Source organism: Phalacrocorax carbo, chromosome 20 (assembly GCF_963921805.1).
Source record: "Phalacrocorax carbo chromosome 20, bPhaCar2.1, whole genome shotgun sequence".
Classification (NCBI taxonomy): domain Eukaryota; kingdom Metazoa; phylum Chordata; class Aves; order Suliformes; family Phalacrocoracidae; genus Phalacrocorax; species Phalacrocorax carbo.
In genome coordinates this window covers 8748567-8767798 of record NC_087532.1, presented here as the reverse complement: position 1 = coordinate 8767798, position 19232 = coordinate 8748567, and the positions used below count along the sequence as shown (strand labels likewise).

General features: G+C 50.6%; 1 protein-coding gene across 3 annotated transcripts in view; it reads left to right on the top strand.

Moving 5' to 3' along the window:
• USP48 (ubiquitin specific peptidase 48) overlaps nucleotides 1-18561 on the top strand; it is a 30224-nt gene extending 11663 nt beyond the window's left edge. For 2 of the 3 annotated variants that reach the window (XM_064470440.1, XM_064470438.1), the window contains exons 12-27: nucleotides 2254-2454; nucleotides 3846-3960; nucleotides 4103-4233; nucleotides 5611-5682; nucleotides 8731-8855; nucleotides 9014-9136; nucleotides 10942-11003; nucleotides 11530-11640; nucleotides 12275-12405; nucleotides 12642-12748; nucleotides 14877-14981; nucleotides 15406-15561; nucleotides 15780-15905; nucleotides 16318-16366; nucleotides 16630-16656; nucleotides 16757-18561. In XM_064470440.1, coding sequence (XP_064326510.1) covers nucleotides 2254-2454; nucleotides 3846-3960; nucleotides 4103-4233; nucleotides 5611-5682; nucleotides 8731-8855; nucleotides 9014-9136; nucleotides 10942-11003; nucleotides 11530-11640; nucleotides 12275-12405; nucleotides 12642-12748; nucleotides 14877-14981; nucleotides 15406-15561; nucleotides 15780-15905; nucleotides 16318-16366; nucleotides 16630-16656; nucleotides 16757-16779 — 1664 coding nt within the window. In that variant the 3' untranslated portion in view covers nucleotides 16780-18561. The remainder of the gene's footprint in view (nucleotides 1-2253; nucleotides 2455-3845; nucleotides 3961-4102; nucleotides 4234-5610; nucleotides 5683-8730; nucleotides 8856-9013; nucleotides 9137-10941; nucleotides 11004-11529; nucleotides 11641-12274; nucleotides 12406-12641; nucleotides 12749-14876; nucleotides 14982-15405; nucleotides 15562-15779; nucleotides 15906-16317; nucleotides 16367-16629; nucleotides 16657-16756) is intronic. The other variant, XM_064470441.1, reaches the window with a different exon arrangement.
• Nucleotides 18562-19232: the final 671 nt, after the last annotated feature.

Genomic DNA, 19232 nt, shown 5'->3' with positions numbered 1-19232 from the left:
TGGTGAGCAGCTGGTCTCGTTAGTGTTAGTAGCATCGAGGCAGAATAACTGGCCATCTCAGATTCCCAGCTCACGTCAAGTTTGGGAGCTGTTGATCCAAATTAATCGGCAGGTAACGGCACAAGAATGCCTGGCCTCCAGCAGAAAATTATTTGGTTTATCCCTGCCAGTGCTTCGAAGCACCACGAAGCATCTAAGCTTCATAGCCCATACAATGAGGGCCTGGGGTTAATCCTTTCCTGCTACTCCTTGTGTCTTGTCCCCTTAGCATTCTGAGCACAAGGATTTTTATTCCTCCCCCTTGTTTTCCTCTCCCATCTCCTTCAAAACAAGTGTAGGGGAACTTGCTCTGTCCATCCAGCGTGGGGAATTTCTCTCCACTGTGTGCAACTCCTAAAAACTCCAGGACATTTGTAATTAAAGTCTTCAAAATGCGGTTTAATTGCGTAGCCCGTTAGACAATTTGATTGTTAGCTTTTAATATTCATTGCCCAATGTTCAGAACTGGCAGTGAGACTCGAGTAGCCGAACAGCAGACTCCATGGCTCCCATAAATGTCTGCCTTTTCAATTTATGAACCCGGCTTTGCAGACAACGGGTGCTTAACTCACGAACAGGAGGGTGTCGCATCTCATCTTGCCGAGTCCCCGCAAGCCTGAGCGGTGCTAAAATGTCACTGTTAAATCAAAGTTGTGGTGGAGGTATGAATCTGCTGTGAGTCACCATTAAATAGGAGCAGCAAGCACAACTCCGGTGTGTTTTCTCTCCCCCTTAGCAGAAACAGAAGAGTTTTTCTCTTGGCCTTCTAACACAACAGAGGAATAAACCTCAAAAAGATGTTTTTTACGAGTGCAGGTAAAGCTCCTCGGCCCCAGTTTGAAGACGGCAGGACCTGAAGTGCCCTGAGGGCACCCACAGCCTGCTGCTGGGCACGTCCTGGGCACAGCAGCTTGCTAGCACAGCTGGAGGCAGTGTTATCTCAGTGCTGCTCTGGGTCCGATCCCGCAGGAGCTCAGGGCGCTCTCTGCAGCTGTGCAGACGAGTTTTCTGCCAGCTTTGTGTAGCCTGCCCCAGAAAAACGTACTTTCCGGGGGAGGCAGCTTTTATCCCAAACTAGCAAACCATTTCTGACAGCGTTGCAGTTCTCAGGAGGTCATGGCTGTGTATCTCTGATGGTGTTGCGTAAGATTAAAATACTGCTGATTTATCCTGCAGAGAGGAGAGGATTTGAAGCCCAGTTTCACAAAGATCCAGTGCAAGCTGGAAGACAGAGTATTTTCCTCTAGCTTCTCTGTTGCTCCTTTGCATGAAACATTAAGGATTTGTGTTTGTTCGATAAATGTAACTAACGGTTATGTTTCCCCTCGGTTTCAGAGCTGCCTGCCTCGTGTCAGCAGAATGGGTTTAATTTCCTCTCAATTTCCCAATCATCTCACAGAAGGGTTTCCACATTAACACTGGGTCTGGGTATCGAGATACAAGGGTTTCACCCAAAGCCATTTCACTGCTCTTACAGATGCTGACCCGCTCCTGAACCTTGGCTTTGAGGGAGGTGTTTCTCCCTTAGCAAACAAGGGCGAGCCTGCTGCTCTGTTTCAAAAAAAATCAGGCTCACTCTAAAAAATTGGAGCAAGTTTCCGTTTGCACTGTAAACCTTACAGTGTGCGAATGTTTCTCGCCCAGAGTTGTAAGAGCAGCCCAGAATAACACAGAAATTGTGGGCGCTGAAGGGACGGGGTGAGCGCTGACCTCCTCTCTTCGCTGCGGTTGCCTTTTATATTTCACTTTACCCTGATGAGCTCACTCTGTTATACAGAGAGCCTTTAATGTATGATCATAATTTAAATATTTTATCTGTCCCTTGATGGACGATAGGAAAACCTTCCCCTTTCCTCGACTACTCTCCAATAAGCCCCTGAAGGTTTAGCAGGCTGAAAGCACTCCCTTTCCTAGTCGGAGTGCTCTGCTCTTTCATATTGATTGCACGAATTCGAAATGACCGCTTGTTCTTGCACATCTTAATTCCACGTAGCTCCTGTCTTCTAAACCTGCGGTGCGGAGATGAGAATTGGATGAGGGAAGCTGTATCGGATGTTGGAAAACTTGTACCGCAGAGATTTAATCAACAGCAATAGCCTGTTAATTTTCAAAAGTACCGTTGAATATCAGAGTAATTATAAAATACCATCCGCTGCGTTGTGCGTTAGCTGACGCGTACGGGCTTGTTTCTCTCTGTGTTTTTTCCCCTCCCAGGTTCCCCGTACGACTTCATCTCCCTCGAATGGCTGCAGAAATGGCTGGATGAGTCTACTCCTCCAAAACCTATAGACAACACAGCCTGCCTGTGCTCGCACGGCAAACTCCATCCTGATAAAATATCCATTATGAAGAGGATATCAGAGTACGTGGCTGACTTCTTCTACAGGAGATACGGAGGAGGGCCGCGGCTGAACGGTAAGGTGTCGGGCTAGAAAACGCCCTCTCCAAAGCACATTCCTGTGCGCTGAACGTGTTTTGGAGCTGTGTTCTGGTCCCAGCCCCATTTTGGCCCATCCTTTATTATCATAACTTTATTTCTGCGCATCGCTTTTGTGCTCTGCCGGTATTTCCAGGTGATTTTTAATACCACTTAAGTACATTAGTGTTCAAACAAGGACAGTTAGTCTGATTGCAGGGTCTGTTTCAGACCTGAGTTCTGCTCTGTCTAGGAAGAGCTGTGCGTGGAGGAACTTCTGAGAAAGCAGTGGTGCAGTTAGGTTAGAAAACATAATATTTGGATGGTTTTATGAAGTTGGTTCTAGAAAACAACAAAACCTGCACGTGCAACCCCCCAGACTCTCAAAAATGACTTTCCGTGCCTGCAGCACCTATGGATCCTGCGCAGGCAGCGTTTCGTGGAGCGTGTGGATCTGTGCTGCCTCTTGCCACCAGCCCGCGCTCCGGAGCAGCACGGACGTCTGCGGGCCAAGAGAGTCGCTTATTGTCTTTCACCTCTAGCCTGTCCCGAGCCGCCTCGCCCGACAGAAGCACGTACCTGTTAGCTTGTGTGCTTGTGTTGCACGCATCTGCCGCGCATTTTGATTTTTGGGGTCAGCCCAGCCCCTACGGTCTTTGGACATCCCTTAATCAAGCCCCAGGCTTAGTTTCTTTTACAAAGGAGCTCAGTAACTCCCACTGAGACCAAATTAGCTCAACTCTCGCTAGGAGCTTATAAGGAAGAAACGCAACCAGCAGAAACTGCTGTGACGCAGGCAGCCTTTGTAAAAAAGCAGGCCAACGTTTATTAGTCAACTGGAAGATCGCCTGCAGGTTTTTTCGTTGAGTGCGGCTGGGAGGGATGGATCAGATGCGCCGTGTTCTCCGACCTGCTTCCCTGCCTGCGACCCTCTTGCTCCCAGATGAAAATAAATGCCCAGCTGAAGGGTTTCCACCACTGTTGGTCTAGTGTAGCTTTGCAGGAGGGGTTTTTTTTTCTGGGTTTAGCTTGCAAATTGCCATGATACAGGGGTTTTCTCTTGTGTATGCCTAAACCGTCGTGCCTTTTGACTCCCATGTCTGTGTGTTGGCGTGACCTGGCTCGCAGCTGTAATTGCAAACTGTTGATACTGGCAGTGGAGAGCCGCGAAGCTAGCGGAACGGATCACACCTCATCTGAAGCGTCTTACGCTTATTTAAGCTTCAGATGTGGCCTGATCTGGCAGGAACCCCAGGGATCTTCTCATTTACATGTGAAATCTCCAGTCATGAGGCAGGACAGTTGGTACATACCTGTCTTGAGTGTGTTCAAACCAGCGAGAACCTCAGCCACACGTGCAATAAACTGTTGTTTCCTCCCCCCACCCCAGTCAAAGCACTTTGCAAGGACTGCGTGGTAGAAAGGTGTCGAATCCTGCGACTGAAAAACCAGTTAAATGAAGACTACAAAACTGTTACGAACTTGCTGAAGATAACAGTCAAGGGGTACGTAAGTCCCGACGCTTTCAAACGCTGTCAGAGATTTTTTAGAAGTGCTTAAATAGCTTTTCCTAAAGATTTTACTGTCTGGGCTCCGAAGGAGACCGGAGTTATGATTTGCGTTGCCGACACTGTTCTCTCTCTGCAGGAATGATGGGTTTTGGGTTGGAAAGGCGTCCTTGCGGAGCTGGCGTCAGTTGGCTCTGGAGCAATTAAATGAGCAAGACGAAGACGCAGAGCACAGTAATGGAAAAATGAATGGAAATGCGCAAAACAAAGGTAGTTCTGCTGCTTGTAGAGGCCCACCAGCTCTGACTGATACCTCCTAACAAAAGACACATCAGGTGTTCCTGTAGCTGTTTTGTTTCCCTTGTATGAGTAGGGAGGGAAAGATAATAAATCAAGTAAAAAAACTCCTTCATTTATGGAGCTTTTTATATGATAAGCTTCAAAACTGCTGGGTGGTCGTCATGCCCAGAGAAGAAGATGAGGTAATAAGTAGTTTCGCAAGGCTGTGTAAAATTACTGCCCCCTACACGTGATCTTTTCATCTGCTTTTATCTGAATGAGAGAGCACAGGGGAGGAAGAAACATGAAGATCACCTTGGCGAAGGGATGAAGATGTTTATTGCAAAGGTCTGTGAGTGAAACAGCGCAGCTGGTAAAGCAGCTCTGGCAAAACACAGCCTAGGGAAAAAAAAATCACGAATTGGACTCTTTTCTATGTCCATGAGTCTGTGAGAATAGATGGGGGTTTTTTTTATTTGGCTTGTGCTCTTTAAACATTTGGAAATAGGATATTTTGTTGAGCTTTTTGTTTCATAACTGAGGGCAAGAACCTTGTTTGAAGGAAAGCAGAGACAATCCGCTAATGGCATTGATCTCGGGCTGGCTGAAGGCTCTGAAAACACTAGATACCGCAGCCTTCCTGGTAATATCCGTGAGCTGGTGCTGCTTCATTGAGAAAGGGGCACTTCTCTGCTGAGTTACCACTCCTCATTCATCGGTGGCAACCTCGGTTTCACAACAGGTTGCAGCTCGCAGTAGTACAGCTTGGATTGCTCACAAGCCAACTCGTTAGGCAGGTCGTTAGAGACTCTTACTAATCCATTATTGTGTTTATGACGCTCCAGTTCAGTGGCCAGCGCTTCTGTCTATGGTTCTTAACTATAATTTATACATTAATGTGGGGTTTGTCAAACCCCTGGCAGGCTCCCCTTAGTTTGTCAGGCAGCATCTGTTTTAGATCAGTATCCTCAAGGCAAAGAGTGGACTAATATTTTTGCCAGGAAGGTTTCTGCTCCCTGCACTCTTACCAGGACTTGTGTTTAGGTTAAACTCCGAGATCTTTGGGAGCAGTTGAACCCCTGTGGCGTTTTAGCTGTAACAAATGCGTCCTTTGTAATCTCACAAAGGACCGGCTTGTGCTCCACACAGTTCAAAGCGCTTCAAAGCACTCCTACGTGGCCTGTAGGCTGTAATCCCGCCTGCCCAGAGGCCAAGACATTTGAGAATAACAAATTTCCTTCCAAAGTTTCCCTTGGGTTAAGGGTTTTGCTGCCATTTGAAAGGCAACTGCGCTCCTTTCCCCCAAAGAATTTTCCTTTCCTTGGAAGAGGAACTCTGTGCAATCTTCTTGTATTTTTTTTTAATTAGGTGAATCAAATGAAGAGAAGAGAGAGGAGGAAGAGGAGTTAAATTTTAATGAAGACATTGTTTGCCCACATGGTAAGTCTCTACGGGGGATGGAGCTGAATGTATCTGTTGTTGCCCACTGCTCAAGACATTAACCTTGTAGCCTTTGCCCCATCTAAGGCCGACATGAATAGTTACTGAGGAAATGTGCTTAATTCTCATTTGCCTGGTCTATCTTGACACTCAAACTGCGACCCTTTATTTGCGAGCGCTGTCAGTCTGCAGTCCAGGTTTTGTAAGGCAGCGAAAGGGGTGTAAGCGCAGCGGAGCCTGGGTGCTGCGGGAAATGCCGGGCTGCGGAAGCCAGCACCTCTTCCTCTCGCTAACGCGGCGACGTGGCGGCGTGAGGGCAGCACCAAGGATCTGCCGCCTCTTGGAAGCTCTGAAAGTGTTAGGAGCAAAACGGGGGTGTAAGTCAGTCCAGGTGGGAGCTGAGAGTATCCATTTATTCTCTCGGTTTACATTAAAACAGGAGCACTTACCGAACAACTGCAGGCTTACCTGCGAGCAGAGGCACTGCGAAGGGTATCGATTTACCGACCTGCTGTGCTTTGGTGTCTGTTTACATAACGCTTTGCCCGATGTTAGTTGTTTTGCTAAGTGACGGTTCGTTAACTACATCCTTGGCTACGCTGTTGTTTAAATCTCACCTTTTTTTTTTTTTAGCTTGTATGTCGCTCCCAGACATAACTCTGTTCTAGTAAGCTCCTGTTTGGAGGCATCAATTTCCCTGCCAGGGATGCTCGATCTTGTTCTTAGTAAGAAAGAAACATGCCATAGATTAGCAACACGCCTCCTGTCATCAAGGCTAATCAAGGATGTGGAGTAATGGCTTGATAAAGGCTCATTTTAAAGCAGAGTGTTTAAGCACTTTGTCACGGCGTTAGCTGTTTTTTAGAGCTTTTAATGCTGTATTTCCCGTTGCCGCGAGGCTGCTGCTGTTAAATGAAAAGCATGCAGCGTGGTGATGAAACGTTTAATGTAGCCAGGCATCATAAAAATAGGCAAATAGGCCTTTGAAAATATTATGCTGGTAAGTCGCTGGTTGATCTGTGACTTTGGGTCATATCAGAATGAATATTATTAAATATGGTGGCCGCTGGCAGGTCAGATTTCATCATCCGGAGCAAACCTCTGAGTACTCGTGGAAAACAACCTTTCCACCTGTTAAAATTTCCCGCTGGAGCGTATCAGCAAATCTGTAGTCTCGGCCCTACAGCCTTCATTTTGCCGTGGAGGAAGTTCCTGCCTTCATGGTAGGCTCTGGAAAAGCCAGTGCTTTATCTGTGAGGTCTGGCTGGCCTCCAGAAATGCCACCCGGGCCTTCCCTTAAGAAGTCCCTTTGCATCTTTTGCTGCAATTTCTTGCTCCCCGGTAGCTGCCCGACACCAGCGAATAATTTTTTCCAGATACTGCATTAAGGCTTCTTTGATCCGTGCCCAAAACACCTCCCTGGACCGCGGGAGGGGGAAGCAGGGTCAGCAGTGGTTAGGATCATCTTCTTCCAGATGGCAAAGCAGTTGTTCCCCACACACCCAGATCTGATTTTTCCACCTCTTTTACTCAACAGCGTGGTAATTGTTTTCATTAATCACGTGGTGTCAAGGCACTTATTTGTACAAGCTCAGGTTTTTTTCCCCCCATCCTTGCTGGCTCTGGAAAGCAGCTTGGTCCTGCCTACTCATATGATAAAGCTGGTCCACTTGGTCATGTTTGATGAAGAAGAAGTGGCCGAGTGCCAAAGGTCCAGCCCGACCTTTGTTTATTAGAGGAAAAGCAGGAGGGGAGCGTTGCTATTTTTTCCTTTCGGGGCTGGCAGAAATCCAGGCTTGGCTGGGGCGAGGAAGGCTGGCGGGTCCGTGGGCTGAGGAGCTGCTTGTAATGTTAAAGAGCTACTGGAGAGTGGGGAGGAGGGAGCCTTTTCTCCCTGGCTTCTTTCTGTAGCTCTTCAGGCTATAGAAAAGCAGATAATAAGGATTCGTGCCCTTTGCTGGACGCCGCTCAGCGCCGCGACTTCGTGGTTGCTGTTTTCCTTCCCTCTTGCTGGTGAAATCCATGTTGAGGCGTGAATATTCCCATGCCGCATCCAAATCCGGTTTGCCTCTCGGTGTTACAGCGACCGTTCCTCTTACTTCTCGCTGCGACTGCGTGTAGCTCAGCCGTGCCTTGACTTCCCAGCTGCTGTCTCGTAGGGAGACGCGGTTATGTTTTCCCCTCGGCAATCGCCAAGCCTGCAGGCGGGTGGCTGGTTGGATCCCTGAGCCCTCGCCTTCTCCGCTTTTGGTTTTGTTCCAAGCCTTGTTTGTCCGCTGGCCGTGCGTACACAGGGTGTCCAAATGCGCGAGCGTGACCTTTCTGCTGCTTCTGTCGCTAAAATGACAAGCACAAATGCCTCATGCTAAACTCTTCTTCGGGGGGTTTTTTTTGAGCTACTTGAGCATCAGGATAAATAATACAGCGGGCAAGTCGTCTGGGGGATAGCTGGTAAACCTTGCTTCGTCTCTTCGCACCCCAGTTCTTCCCTAGAGCAGATCTAGGGGGCGAAATCTGTCCTTTGCAGATCCTGAGGTGCTTGGGTAAGGCACGTGAAGCCGTCTGAGATTATACAGCAGTAGTTTTGGTTTTCAAGGGTGCGGAAAGTACCTGGCTCCTGTTTCCTGGGGCACGGGGTTAGTCTGCAGCTTGGTAAATGGAGTCGCCATAAAAACATGGCTGTGGACAGCCAAGATCAGAAGACAGTAGCCCTGTGCCCTCTTTGGCTTGTCCGTGCTTTTCTGAGCATCTCGTTACCGCCGCTTGTATTTGATCAGCTGCCTGGGTTTGTGAGCTTTGAAATCTAAAGGACATTTTTATGAATTAAAGTCATATTATTTTTTTCATGTTTAAACAAGGAAATGATAAAGAAGTTGAAGGTGACTTTGTGTATTGGTTGCGCTCTTTTTTGCTGACATGGTGTTGGCTGATAAGTGCGTGAATATCTTCCCCCACATTTATACCCCGTAATCTCGTAAATCTAGTTAGGGCTGCAAAACATCGCCGAGTGCGTCAAGAACAAAGCCCTTCTCTCGGCTCTCTCTGCAGGTGACCTGTGCATATCCGAAAACGAACGGAGGGTAGTTTCAAAGGAAGCCTGGGAGAAACTCAAGCAATATTTTCCAAAGGCCCCTGAATTCCCAAATAACAGAGAGTGCTGTTCCCAGTGCAAGGTATTTGCCAAATAACGTTGCGCTTTTGTTGACTGTAAATACACGGTTGTATTTCTGGTTTTCTTTTTAATATGACCCAGCGCAGTGCAGGAAAGTAACGTCACCTTTGAAGAGCAGCCAGGAGCTGAAGCTGTGGTCTAATTAACTGTTTCATGCAGATTTTGGAGCGTGAAGGGGAGGAAAACGAAGCTCTGCATAAGATGATGGCCAGCGAGCAGAAGACTTCTCTCCAGAACCTGTTTCATGATAAGTGCAGACCTTGCCTGGGCAGCTGGCCTCAGGTATGGGGAGGAGTGCAAGGGGGGGAATGTAGCGGGGCTTGGGGGAGGGTTTTATTAGCTTTTATCCCCCTCTGAAATCTTATTTCACCTGCAAGAGAGAGGATTGCCTGATAACCGCTCGGCCGGTCCGAGCGAGACCGTGCCTGCGCTGGGAAGCCTGTGCCAGCGGAGCTCACACCGCTGTGTTGTGCCGAGGTGTGATTTCCCCCGATTAGCCGTGCTGGCGCGAAGCCCTGCTAAAGATACACGAGAATGGCTCGTGTGCCAACATAGCTGTCGCTGGCCCGGAGTCAGCTAGATAAGCAGCAGCAGTATTGCTGCTGCGGTTACATCCGTCCCTAGAAGGACTGAAAAGGTGTAGCTGTGCTGGTGGAGGCGGCTTTACACCGCCCTCCGTCTGCCTTCCCATCCAGGCCAGGATTTTTTTCCCCGGTCAGTCAAAATTCCTGCATGCTCCAGCATCCTCCTGCATCCCGAGAGCTCAGGGGGAGCTCCCCTAAACACTAAAGTCCTGGAAATAGGAGCGATGGTCCTGCAAGAGCTCTCGTACCGGCTTCTCCCCGGTACGAGCCTGCAGCTCTCCAGGACTTTCTTGGGGCTTCGAAGTGGCTGAAAAGAAATGGCACAAGCTGTTGGCACCACGCCTTGGCTCCTGGACGTCTCGCGGCGCTGATTAGCGATTGACTCTCGGACCCTGCCAAGCTGCTTTGGCAGGTGCCTGCCGCGGTCGCTGCTACGTGTGAGGGCAGCCTGCTGCTCTCGGGTGCCTTCTCCAGACGCGAATAAATATTGAGGTCAGCACGGATCCGTGTCTCAGAACCGGGGAGCCCCTAAAGGGTTTAAATGGGAAACGCTCTGTGCTGAGCGGGAGAGCTGCCAGGTCCTGCCAGCGGTATTTAAGGGTAGTGTCTGGTTAGGTCTGCTTTTGTGGCTAGAGTAGGTGATGGAAAGCTGGAGCCCATCACTGTGGGTCAGCTCAAAATACAAGGGTGTCTCCAGGCAGCTAGGCTACGTCCTCCACTCTCTTTGGATTTTGCAAGGGAGCATGATAAAAAGGAGCTTTGTGAAAATTCCTCATCCAAAACAGTTGAGGTTTGGGGAAGAAAATAAGCGGAGCGGTTTAATCTAGAGGAGATCAAGGGAGATTAAAAAAATATATGTATTCCTATGGTGTGCTGAATTTTCCTGCAGAAAAATGGAGTGAGCCCCAAAATCTGCGTTAGGGAAAGTGGTGAGGACGGGTGAGCAGGGAAGTGACTTTGTCACCCAGCTCTCAGGATCTGGGTGGTTTCTTGTCGAGGAGCAGACTATCTAATGGCAGATCAGTTGGGACAGGAAAACAACGCTTTATCCTAAAACCGCTGCCTCAGGAGGGTGCACGGCTGCAGTTTTTGAATCGGTGCTGCTGCCAAAAGGGAGCAGCTTCGGGATTTTGATGGGTGAAGCAAATGAGGCAGGTAGGGGTTGTCTCACCCCAGGCCCGCGGGGGCCCGGAGCTGCATCTGCTGTAGCCCCCGAGTAGCCAGTGAGTGAAAACACGGTGCTGCTCCGGGGAAATGACCATTTCCTGCTGTGAGTTAAAGATAATTGCATCTAAGGCTAAATTAACTTTGTAATAAACACGAGATTAGTGATGTAAGTGCTTAGTACTTGATCCCAAATTATTTTACTTGGCTTTCCCAGCGCACTCGGCTGGAGTTGTCATGGTAAAACACCGAGGTCTCTAAGAGAATGAGCGCTGCAGAAAAAGCTGAACAGCCATTGCTTCTAAAAAAGACCCTTTTTTAATTTCTTTTCACCTCCAGGAGACAGATGAGCTGTATATTGTTTCGCAGTTCTTTGTAGAAGAATGGAGGAAATTTGTCAGGTAACTCGGCTTGAGGTTTTTGGTGCTTTTTATGCCTTTTGGAATGGGGGGGGGGTGGGCTGCAGATAATGATTTTGCTTTTGAATCCTGGTGCGGTGTGTAGTTACCTGTGGTTTGCCCTTGTGGAAACAAGGAAGCCGATTTTTGCAGGACTCGTATCAGTTGTAACACACTGTAAGAAACTGAGTTTCCTTGTTTACCGTGTCTTTACCAGATGGTCAGATTAGATGGTAACCTGATTACTGTTTTCATCTGTCTGGAGCTGTGTCCTATAAGCAAAGGTCACCGCTCCGTCCTGTTTCCACGGGCTGTTGGTGGTAGGAGATGGAAATCTCCGCTCGATAGAGTAATTTTGCAACGCACAGGAGCGCCGATCTGATTTCCTCGTCAGTAGTAGTTTAACGTTCCTTGCTGGAGTGCCTTCTGTAAATGTTCACCTGTGACTTCTTCGTGGCTGCCTGCAGAGTCATGGGGTTTGTGAAATAACCCAACCAAGCTCGCAAACCTCTTCCCTTTGCCCGCGCAGGAGGCCGACGCGATGCAGCCCCGTGTCCTCGGTAGGGAACAGCGCTCTCCTCTGTCCCCACGGGGGCCTCATGTTCACCTACGCTTCCATGACCAAAGAAGACTCCAAACTGTGAGTTTCTTCTCTTCACGTGTCCGCCTTTGCCCGGTGCCTTCGGCTCTCACGAGCCTCGGGGAACGTTCCTGAAGGCTCGCTGAGCTGCAGTGACACGAGGAGCAAATGCTTTCCTGCGAACAAAATTAACAGTCACTTTTTCAGGCCCACCTTAGCCTTCATGTAAGGAAAGGCCTATGTTGTCAGAGGATGCTGGGTCAGGAAGAGAGAGAGCTTACTTCAGCTTGGCTAGTTTCTAACAATAAACTACCCTGAATTTGACTGGGGCGTCGAAACATCCGGCTTCCTTATGATTTGCTTTCCGTGAGACTTGCCCCTGGAGCGCTGGACGCTGGGCTGGAGTTCATGCTCCGTAGCGTTGCTTCTGCAATGATGCAGAACTAAAAGTAGCAGATCTTCCACTCTCCTCCTCCGTCCTCCCTCCAGCGTGACTGGAGCATAACAGCGTCACTAATAACACGCTACTGTTGCCCTTATCTTGGGCGTACAGACCCTCCCGTGTAGCTGGAGTTACAGATTGATTTTGCAGCATTTCTTTTATTAACAGACTGAAAAGAAAAGGGGAGGCTGTTCAGGAATGCAGGGCTTGGCTTTTCCATGTCATAAAGCACGTTCTTGTTCCTTTGCACAGTATAGCTCTAATATGGCCCAGCGAGTGGGAGAGGATTCAAAAACTCTTCGTCGTGGATCACGTCATCAAAATCACCCGAACGCAGGCTGCCGGGGCAGACCCTGAGAGCGCACTTTACACCTCTGAGCCCCGTGAGTGAATTTTTACCCACCGTCTGTGCTCTGTCATTTTGCTAATTGGTGTAGGCTCCCTGGTAAATGGCTCTTTTTTGGATAAAGGTTCAGATCTGAGGGGATCAGTGGTAAACGCGGAGCTTGGCAGTGCCCCTGGTTATGTGATCCTCTCCGGGTCGGTGGTGAGAGGCATCGGGCAGGTGCCTCCAAGGAGCAGAAGCAATTAAATGCGTTTTTCCTTTGTGCCTTCCCAGAACTCTGTCCAGAGTGCAGAGAAGGGCTGTTGTGCCAACAGCAGCGGGACTTGCGTGAGTACACCCAAGCAACCATCTACATCCACAAAGTGGTGGATAACAAAAAGGTACGGGCTCTCTCCCTCGGTCCTTGCTCATCCTGGCTCCGTTTCCCTTCACGGAAACTGCACCGAGTACCCAAATAACGATCCGAAGGCGGCGGCGAGCCGGCCGTCGCAGCCTGCCGCGGCCCCGCGGGGTTGGGACCTGCTGGGGGGGATGCCGGCTGGCCGGTGGCGGTGGGCAGGGCTGCTCTCTGCGGGCAAAAAGCACCCAGCTCCGCGACCCGTGGAAGCGATCGCTTTGGCAAAAATAGCAAATGGGAGAATTCTGGCTGTAGCTGCTCTGAGAATTTGGCCTCCTTGAGGCTTCCTTTTGCCAAACCGAACCCTTCGCGTTATCAGGCATCTTCACGGATGTTCATAGCTTTGATTATTTTAGGCAACGTTGTAACCACTTCTGTCTTCATAATCGTGTTAATCAGGCTCTACCTGTTCTCCTCCCCCTCTGATATTTGTCATTTACTTTCTTGGTTGCTCAAGTGACATTTATTCCTAGATAGAAATAAGCTCTTCAACCTCCATGCTGATGAAATAGCAGTGAACTTAGAGATGGTTTTCCAGATCCCCTCCGAAGCTGTGAATTATGTCTCTGCTTTACCGCTGTCTTAAGGGATCAGTATCAGGTGTAGAATTGGCTTTACAGGTACCTGAAAGCTGGTTAAGTCAGTCCTCCTTAGGGCTTGTTTTATGCTTTAAGGGGGAAACCAAGGCTCGTGGGCAAACTCAAAGATGTTCCCTGCATCTTTGCAGCGTGGGGTTGGTTTTTTTATGCTTCTCATTGATTTCCACCTCCCTCCCGATCTAAGGGAGGAGCCGGAGCCTGGAGATCTGCAGGGCGCCGGAGCCTGGGCGGGTTTCTGCCTCGGTTGTGAGATGCAGAGCATGCAGCACATCTTGAGCCATAGCTACAGGCTTTCAGCCTGACTCAAGGCTGAATCCTGGGGCTGTATCCTGGCTCTGGTGCAGAGGAGGGCTGTGCGTTTGGGGGTTTTGGTTTGTTTTTTTTTTTCCTGGTGCTGGACAGAACTGCGCTCACACGTGGGGCTGGCAGAAAAACAGGCAGCTATTCTTTGCTGAGCAGCTGGAGTTGGAGAGAGGGGGCGAGAGCTCGCCTGCGAGATCCCTCATTAACAGGGCAGGCTCGGCGAGATGCGAAGCAGCAATAACGCCTGCCAGCAGCGCGGCAGCACTGCCAGCGAGGGTTGCGGACGGTGGTGCTCGAAGCTGCTGCTTCCTTCCCTGCTGCTGGTTTTGATTTGCAAAGTCAGGGAGCGTTTCCCATCCCGTCGCCCCTGCTCTTTCCCCCCCTCTGCGACCCCCGGGTACCTCCTTCGGCTGCGGGAGGGAAGTCACGGCCGTACAAAATCGGTGTAGAGCGGCACTGCTGGAATCCGGAGGGCTCTGGGGAGGCTGCGGTTGGTGCTGGATGTTTGGGAGCTGGGGTTGCATCGTTAATTGCAAATACATAGAGGGAGAAGCGAGCTCACAGGCGTCCAGGATGGAGTGCACGCCCGTCTCCTGGGCTCCTGCAAACCCCAGCTCCAGCCGAAGCGTGGATGTGAATTCACGTCCGGCAGATCCCCACCTCCTGGAGTGACTTATTCAGAACTGAATGTCCTTTTTATTTATATGCTTGTATAAATTATTTAGATTTCATTTACTTACAACCTCCAGACCCATAAATAATGGTGCTGAGTGCCTCCATCGGTCTGCTGCAGGGATGGATAAGTGTCTAATTTACAGATAATATTCCTTTCTCCATGTTAGGGCTTTCATAATACACTTAAATGAACCAGAGAAGCAGCCAGCTAATGGGAAAGAAATCAGTCCAGGCCCCTGGAGACTTTCCCTTTGCCTAGAGAGGAGGGTAGGTCCTGAACCACAGGAAGCACCTGCAATTCAAGAGAGAAGCTTGTTCTCCTGAGTCGAATCCCCCCGTGGTTTGATGCAGCTGGGGAGGGGTGGAGAAGACTTTGCAGAGCACGCGGAGCAGATCCCTGGGTGGTTCCTGCTCTGCCTCCGTTCCTTGCGCCGAGGTGGCATCCTGGAGGTCTCTGCAAGCTCTTTGCCGTGATGTGGCAGTCTGGGTTGATGCTGTCGGGTTAGTTATGGAGAATGATTTTTATGACTTCAGGTAATGAAGGATGCTGCTCCAGAGCTGAACGTGAGCAGCTCAGAAGCTGAAGAGGAAAGGGAGGAAAACAAGCCAGAGGGGGAACAAGACCCAGATTTTAACCAGGTAGAGATCAAAAATACTGCCAGGTTACTTGGTTTTTGCATCGTCCTCTCGAGTCAGCATGATGGGATAGCCGCCCTCCTCTGTTTACCGCTAGCAGGCAAAACCAACAGTCTTAAATTGTCATTTTAATGGTCATACCGCACCATCGCTTTGGTTTTGGAGAGATCAAACAGGGATGGTGACTCGTATGCTTGGCTGTGCACCCACCCCACGCTAGCGCTAGAAGCAGGAACCGAGGTTTCGAGGCAAGTCCTCCAGTCCTCTTGATACGTGCATGCGGCGGTTCGCGTTCCAAGGGGCTTTTCAACGCTTCGCGCCTTCCCTCGCATGACCAACTCTCCCAAAGCGCAGTCCGGGGTACAGGGAGGTTGTATTTCCCGCTGATCCCAGACTCAAGCTCCTGGTTTTTGCCTCTTGTTTCTAGACCAACGGTGGTGCAAAGCGCCAGAAGATCTCGCACCAGAGCTACGTCACGTACCAAAAGCAAGGCATCAGGCGAAGCACCCGGCACCGGAAAGTCAGAGGGGAGAAAGCGCTGCTTGTTTCTGCTAATCAAACACTGAAGGAGCTGAAAATACAGGTAAGGTGTTTTTCCTCCAAAGAACGAGTCGTCTGCAGTAAGAAAACACAAAATGAGGAGCGCGTGGCTGGGAGGGGACGGGGGGGAAGAGTATAAAAATCCCACGGGGCGTCGCAAGGTGCGTGTTGCTCTTCTAAACGTGCTGTTTTTGCGTAGCTCAGCGGTATGGTTTCTCTTCCCTCCGCACAAAATCAGCGTGTCTCATTGTGTTGGCACAGATCATGCATGCATTTTCAGTTGCTCCCTTCGACCAGAATTTGTCGATCGACGGGAAGATACTGAGCGACGACACCGCAACGCTCGGCAGCCTGGGAGTCATCCCCGAGTCCGTCATTTTATTAAAGGTAACGTGAGAGCGTGGCTGCCGAAAGAGAATCCAATAAAGCAGGGAATTGAAATGATTTTTGTACAACCAAAGAGAAACGCACGGTGGTGAGTGTGAAAACCACCGGGCGTGGGACGTGCCCACGCGTGGCTGCTTGGTAGCCTAATTTAACAAGTTCCTCCTCCTTGGAGGAGGAAAACCCTCTTTCTCTCTGAGAGAGGATTTCTTAGCTGGCCTTTGCTGCCGAGCTGTGCGTGTAGCGGCCCAGAATACAGCTACGCTAGGGAGCGAGTCCTCCCCTCTTGTTCCCAGACAGCGTTTGGGCAAGAGACCCGTTCCCCACGCCCCGCGAGCAGGACCGTGACCCGATCAGACCTGAACTCCCAAGCGAGGTGCCCTGCTCGTTAATCCCCTGCTCCGCTGTTTTCCAGGCTGATGAACCAATCGCAGATTACGCGGCGATGGACGACGTTATGCAAGGTGAGGGGTGGGGCGGGGGGCGACACCCCCTGGAAGGCTTTGGGGTTCGGGGAAGGTGCCTCGCCGCTGTGATTTTGGGGGAGGTGGTGGTGGCCAAGGGCTGCGGTGGGTTTGAGTTGTGAAGGGAGGAAACGGAGGTGTTGAAGGTGTCCCTCTTGCTCTCAACGGGAGATTCGGCGGTGCGCCGCCGCTCAGACAAAGATCTTTTTAGAAGCGACCATCAGGAGGCTTCTAACGCCATGCCTTTTTCTTTCCATCCCCAGTTTGTATGCCTGAAGAAGGATTTAAAGGTGAGTCTGGGCTTCTTTTCTCCCCCCCTTTTTATTTAAACCCACCCTAACTTCATCCCGTCAGTGCCATCATCTTTCGCCGGTTGTCTTTTCGCCGCAGGGACTGGTTTACTTGGACACTGATGGTTTTCTAAGCGTTGGCAACAGAGGAGCGACCAGAAGGGAAGAGGATTTTGACATGGTAGGGCATTAAAAGAAAAAAATCAAAAGGTGGATACAGGACCGAACTCCTTGACTCTTCCAGAAGGCAGAAACCCATTCTGAAATGACTGGTCGTCGTCCCCCCCCCCCCCCCCAAAACAAAATAAAAAAATGCCTTATGTCAAAGCAGATTGCACTGAAGGACACCCTGCCTTCGAGAGAACGTTCCCGATTTTATATTTAATAAAGCAACAGGAAGGTTGGAAAGTTTTTAGCAGCAGTGAGAGCGTATCGTGTTTACAGGCGAGGGAGACGGAGGCATTCTCGTGTATTCCCCGACTCAAATCCTGCGCTGCGCTCGTCGAAAAGGGGTCGTAATCCAGTAGATCAAAAACATCTTGATCTGTTCTCGAGTAACTTTAGGCGTAACCTGCTTACAGATAATCCTGTCTTTGATCCACTATTACTCTTTCAGTACAGCATGGAAGTAAAGAAATTGTTACTTGTGAGGAATGTCTAGCTCTTTCAGAACAAAAACCCTTCATCTATTTAACTCAAAATGTGCTCTGCCTCCGAAAGCCTTCCCGCGCGGAGGGGCCGGGGAGCCGCCTCCCTCGCTGCCCCCGCCGGCTGGAAAAGCCGTTCGCCTTCACTTCCAAACGTTTGATGATCTCTCAGTAACCGCCTGGTCTTTCTCTGTGAACTGTGCTTGGTTTTTTGTTGGGTTTTGTTTTTTTTAGGAACGTGGGGTATTTTAATGACTTTTGATAACATCTTTTCCTCCGGTCCGGGACTGCCAGGAGCGCTCTTCCCCAGGGCTTGGGGAGGGGGCGAAGGGAGCGCGGGTGGGTGGCGTGTCTCCCATGGGAAGAGGTTTTTTTCCCCCCTCTATTCTCGTTTTTCAGGAATGCACTAATAATTCTTTGGGTTTTTTACTTCTGTAGCTCCCGCAAAGGATCCCTCCCCGTTGCCTGTTAGTAGCAGGAAATAACGTACCGCTTCCAGACTTAAAAATCTCAAGGTATCTCCAACAAAATTAAGACGTTTCCTCTTCCTTTTCAGCCTTTTAAACTTGTTTCCACGGCAAAAGGTGATGCGGAGAGTCGGGTTGCTGCCATATCAGCTTTATTTTTTAAAAGACTGCAGGAGTTTGGGGCTGTGAGAAGAGGGGAGGGGGACGCGTATCCCAGCCCCATCACCTCGCTAGCATTTAAAATAAACGTCACCTTTTTATCCGAAGAATCGCAGCAGCCCTTGGCCGAGCGCGGGGGCTCCGCCGGAGCAGCTGGCCTTTGGGGCAGTGGGGCTCTTTTTTGGGGGGGTTCGGGGCAATTTGGACCCGCGTATTCTTTCCCAAGGTAAAGATGTCGGCAGGAATTTGGCGCGCCGAAGCCCCTCCATCCTTCAGGAAGGGGCAGGAGGTTTTCTTCTTCCCAGACGGAAGCACTCGCTTGTGTACATATTTCCTGGAAATTATGTTGGGTTTTTTTTTTCCAATTTGCTGTTAATTTCTTTTCTAAATGTTACAAAAACTCTCTTCCTTGAGCTTATAACGTTACAAAATTTAAAGTCTCTAAACTCAGCGGGAAGGAATGAGCCGGGGCCGGGCCGGTGGTTGAGAAGCGGCGCCGCGGCATCGCCCTCTCTCACGCAGGCCGCAGGTACAAGATGTGATCAAAGGCCCAGTTACCGTTTTGTCTGTTATTTGCGAACATTATCGAAATAAAATTGTCTTTTGAGCTGTGGAAGCCTTATTAAAGCACATACACGTCGTCTGTCTTGTATTTTAACACCTCACCTAAAGGATGGGGTTTTATTACGCTGCAAATGCCGCTCTGGGTCATTCCTAAAAGGCGGCGGGGGGTGCCGCGGGGCCGGGCTGGGAGCGAGCGGGGTGCCTCCGGCGCGGGCATCCCGGCACCCTTGGCCCCCGGGCTGGTTGTCGTTGAACCCTCGCTGGGCGCCGGAGCCTCGGCCGTGCTCAGCCGCGCCGCGGGGGAAGCACCGGCGCGTGAGGGATGGTTCCGGTGTCCCCCGCGCCGGCACCTCGCGTCCCGCTCCTTCCCCGCTGGCACCCGGGAGCCTGCGCCAGCCGTCCTGCGAGGGCCCCGGGTGTCCCTCCCGCAGCCGCGATGGCCCCGGGGGGAGATGGGTGCTGGGGGGGGTAACCAAAGTCATGGGTGCTGATGGTGGGTGCTCAGGGTTGGGGAGGGGGGTGGACAGACAGAAGGTGGTACCCGGGGTAGCAGGGAGGGATGGGGGAGCGCCCTGGGTGCCCGGGGTGGATGGACGGACAGACAGATATTGGTACCTGGGCCACCGGGGAGGGGTGAGGGCGACCCCCGCTAGCCGAATGGGGAGGACAGGGGGCTGCAGGCGATGGGCAGGGGGTTACGGGGGTACCGGCGTTGGGTGGGTGGATGGGGACAGCTCCG